This window comes from Eimeria necatrix, genomic scaffold (assembly GCF_000499385.1).
Source record: "Eimeria necatrix Houghton genomic scaffold, Enh_scaff703, whole genome shotgun sequence".
NCBI lineage: Eukaryota > Apicomplexa > Conoidasida > Eucoccidiorida > Eimeriidae > Eimeria > Eimeria necatrix.
Genome location: NW_013651741.1, coordinates 1 through 4,271, shown reverse-complemented (window position 1 = coordinate 4,271; position 4,271 = coordinate 1). Strand labels below are relative to the sequence as shown.

The window sequence follows — 4,271 nt, the reverse complement described above, 5'->3', positions numbered from 1 at the left end:
AACGTAGGCGCTGGACACCACGGTGACGAAGCAAGGCAAGGCAAGCGCGCTCAACAGATAAAGTTACAAACATGCACATAATGTCTAAATGAAACGGGCTATTTCTGAGAGTTAAAATCGGCTCGGGAGTGAGCAAACGCGAAGGAGACCACAGTGAGTCAGTTGCTTCCTGTTGTGGGGGCTTGCTGGCGCGGCGAATAACGTCGGACCCGTTAGACTAGGCCTTGTGACGGATCACACGATTGATGTACCGCGCGTCTTCAATTAACGTGCTATCAATTGGCATCAAAGCTCTGCAGGGAGGCCAAGCGTTTAGGCCCTGTACGGCCCCGACGAACTCATTGAGCCTCCGGTCACTACCACCGCCAGACTTTCCATCATCAATGCGCTAAGAAGTATCGTCGGAAACAAACAAACCTCTACCTAACGAACAATATTGGCCCTTCTGTGTCTCGATCCGTGCCGCGTGCGCTGTCTAGTACCTCTTGATTTTACGTTGTTATAAGTACCAGCAGCACCGCACGCCCGTATGGCACCGAGTAAAGCTTCGAAACTACATGCATTTGTCAAGCCGACACAACTTACGTTCTCAATCTAATTCTTTGGAAACCCTCCCATACCGCTAAGAAGTGCCCTGACTGACGTTTCATGGCTTTTTATCTCGTGTGTTCCCGATCCCCCCAAAATTCCCCTACTGCGGCCCAATAAAACGGGACAGGCACGATGCTCACTGGGGTGCGCACGCAACCCTAAACCATGATTCAGCAGCCCGCAGGCAACACAGACTCTTCATGGGATGCTCATATGCCGAGCAGTCAATGAGGGACGAAACCCTGACTATGGGGGGTCCTTTTCGAACATCAAATTCTTCAAACAAGTAAGCAGAGAGCCAATTTGCACATAAACAATGCTGGCACAACAGGACCAAAAATGTGAAACGCTACTTAGAAGCTTTGGAATATGCAAGCGGGGAGCTTGCATCAACCACAACCCAGCGTGAGCTGCACAAGCACCAGGACAATATTGGAAGAACGGAAAACCAAAACAGATCGGCGCCAAATGCAAAAGACAGTAAAGCGCCGATGGGCCCCGGATTCTCAACTCAAAGGATTGTGGCACAAGATCATCGCTTGATGAGTTGCCTTGCAGCTCAACTGGTGGAATCCCGTTGAAGCCTCGGATCATTATGCAACAAGACAGAAATGCCACTGTCATTCGAGTTCGTCAATTCAAGTCAGCATAGTCTAAAGACGAGTAGAGTCGCGTTGTAGGATTCCAATTCCTCATTGGCGACTGTCATCAAAATGTCCAACCTGATTGCTGCCCTCTGCTTCGTTGAAGTCATACGTACTACCTTGGAGCATCCCTTGCCTCTGACCGACCAACCAACTACGGCCTGTAGGAGTGCGCGTTTCGACAGAGAAAGCTGACACTTGTGGAAATGGCAACCACGGAGGAACGCCACCTTGCCCGAAGAGGCTGTAACCACTTCTTTGAGAACCTGCTGCTGGTGACTCAAACGTCGCAGGCTGCTCAGCTCCAGCTCCTTGTTGCAGCTGTGCAGTGGGCTCCAAAGGCGCTTGAACAGCACACCCAGAAAGTGTAAGGCGTTGTAATTGACCCAAAGGAAAGGCAGACTCAGCCAACTGAGTAGCAGAAAGAAGATGGGGACACGTAAGGAGAGCAGGTGCCAACGGTAGACGGGGACCTAGGCCTTGAATGTGTTGGTGTGTTGTGTCCATCCAAGGCATCGCAGAATCACCCAATGCCTGAAGAGACGGCGACAAGACTGACTGTGACTGCTGATTCCCAGGACTGCTAGTGACTTGCGGCACGGGCCGCGCAACTGATTCGTGGCCTTGGTAAAGCGGCTGCCAAGGCTGCCACAGTGGATATGCAGAAGAAGGCAAAGACGCGCTTCCGTAGACGTTTTCGCTCTCCGAGAAAGCTGCGAAGTGAAGCGATTGCTGCTCCGCTGCAGCAGAGCTTCGTTGCAGCATGTGGTGTCCCCATTGTCCGTGCAGTGCTTCAGCGTAGGTGTCGCTCAGTTGACTATCTCTGACGAGCGTGCTGCTAGCACTATTGCTGTGCAATTCACTTTGCTGTTCCAGTGGTAGAAGGCCACCGGCGTTGCTGACTGCTTTTTTTATCTGTTTCTGGAGCATGTATAATTTTGGAATCTCATCCGTAGGCAAAAATGACTTCTTGCCGCCAAGGAGGTCATACGTACTAGTTTGTTCCTGGCACTTCAAAATGTGCTTACGAAGCGCTCTATCCGTGCCAATATGGTTAGCGTGTACGCGATAAAGTCCCTCTAGAACATTGAACTGTTGTTGAACAATAGCATCTGGAAGCTTCCGTGGGCCTCCGCAAATGGATTGAAGTAAACCCTCCAGAACGCCTAAACAATACTTCAGCACCAAGCCAGCAGTACCCATCATGCTCAGCATTTTACCTCTGTACTTCAGGGAATCATATTCGTATTCTACGCGTCGCGGCAGTTTGAGTTTTTCAACTAAGCCTATTAGTTGGCGAATCGCGGTGCGAAGACCATCATGTTGTGAACCACTGCTATTGCCTCCAAGACATTCATGACCCAAATTGATGAGAGAGTCCCCCACACTTCGCCGTGCAGGCTCCATGTCCTCTCTCACTAACGAAATTGCTCCCAAATCCAGTGCAATTAGTCGCATCACAAGATACGTCACATGCAGGCGTTGTGTGCGCGTTAGCATTGGTAGCAATGATCTACACAACCTTGAAGCTCTCACCATTCGTGAGAATAGGTTCACTAAACGAGCCCTTATTGGCCTAGGTAGGTTACGGTTTGCCCATGAATGCAAGCTATACTGCTGAAGCTCCTGTGCCCATTCCACCAAACTGGTCCTGGGTGTCTCCTCTCCAATTGGCGCTGCAACTCCTACTCCTTTAAGTCTTCCCGTGACAGACTCGTGCACTCCATGAGTCTGATAATGCGGCGAAAGCAGGCTTTCATTCGTCAGCTGCTGCGCTCGATGTTCTGGGGTTCCTCCTGCCGTTCTGTCCTCGCCGTTGTCATTGTGCTCTGCAGCGTTGCCCCAATCACATGATCCATCGTAGCGATCTGCGAGGTATCGGCTCTGCGGAGCCAAAAGCCGTCCAATTTTGATGAAGTGAAAACAGATAAGCAGAAAGTATGCTACTGCTAGGGAGATGAAAGCTACGCGAAGAAGACGAGAAAGGGAGGCTGAAACGATTTTCCTTTTGGACAGGCTCTGAACAAGTATGTCTCCATCATAGGGAGCGGGGTCATTTTTCTGCTGTGAAAAAGATATCGAGCATACTTTCTGGCCTTTGCTGCCAGAGTATTGCAGGTCGTGCATGAACTGCGGGTTCATCAGTCACTCATTTAGGGCTCATGTCACAGTTGCTTTTGGCATTTGTTTACGTGTCCATATGCCGAGTAAGCAGAAATGGCTGGAAGTGTACGTGGGTATTCACGAGCTCTTACCGAGGTCGCTGCGAGCCTATTCACAACGTGGAACTTCGACAGAGCGCTCCTTGTTTACAAGAATTCCAACACTGCTTTTGACGAAAACGCTGGTTTCCGGCGCTTCAAACTGTCTTCTGTTTCAATATGCAGTGGCTCACAAGCTGTGGCCACTGCCACACGGAAAAAGCAACTTTGCAATGCCGCTAATTGACTGGTTGGCAGTACGCGCTTCTCCCCGAATAGAGCAATCGGTGAATCGCATAGCACTGTCCCAGATGAACAAGACAATATAGTAAATACAAAGCTCCTCCTTATTGATCCTTAGAAAAAGCACTTCTGTTTTTCAAGTTGTTTCAGTTGGGGAAGCCGAGACTTTTAGCGAAAGTGCATGAAAGCAGTCTCATAAGCTACTACACACACTGCAGTCTCCAGCCGAGAACCTTGTTCTGGAGCGTTCATCCAAGCATTTATCACCAACGTTTGCCTCGCAGTCCAAGACATCAATAAAAAGGTAAAATTTGCACCAGCGATTTGGGGGGAAGGCTCAGCGATAGAATGGACTCGTTGACGCGCTTCGAAGCTGCGACTCGCCCGGCGGTCACGATACCTGACGCAAATTCATGTAGTGGATCTCGGTGACATGAGAAGCAGACACCTTCGGAGTGAATCGAATTAATCGAATTAGCAAGATATGCACGATCTTAAACAAAGTATGTTATCTACTCTGAAGGCCTCACTAGTAAAGCTGTGCCTGGAATGCTCATTGTGGTCGTGGCGCGATGTTCTACACAGCTGAGTT

The 4,271-nt window shown here is 49.8% G+C and overlaps 1 protein-coding gene across 1 annotated transcript; it reads right to left on the bottom strand.

Moving 5' to 3' along the window:
- Positions 1-1,283: 1,283 nt before the first annotated feature.
- On the bottom strand, positions 1,284-3,377 carry ENH_00071990 (hypothetical protein; the record flags this gene model as incomplete). Its single annotated transcript, XM_013577567.1, has 1 exon — positions 1,284-3,377. The coding sequence occupies one exon, from the start codon at positions 3,375-3,377 to the stop codon at positions 1,284-1,286; it is 2,094 nt and encodes a 697-aa protein (XP_013433021.1).
- Between the last annotated feature and the right edge of the window lie 894 nt (positions 3,378-4,271).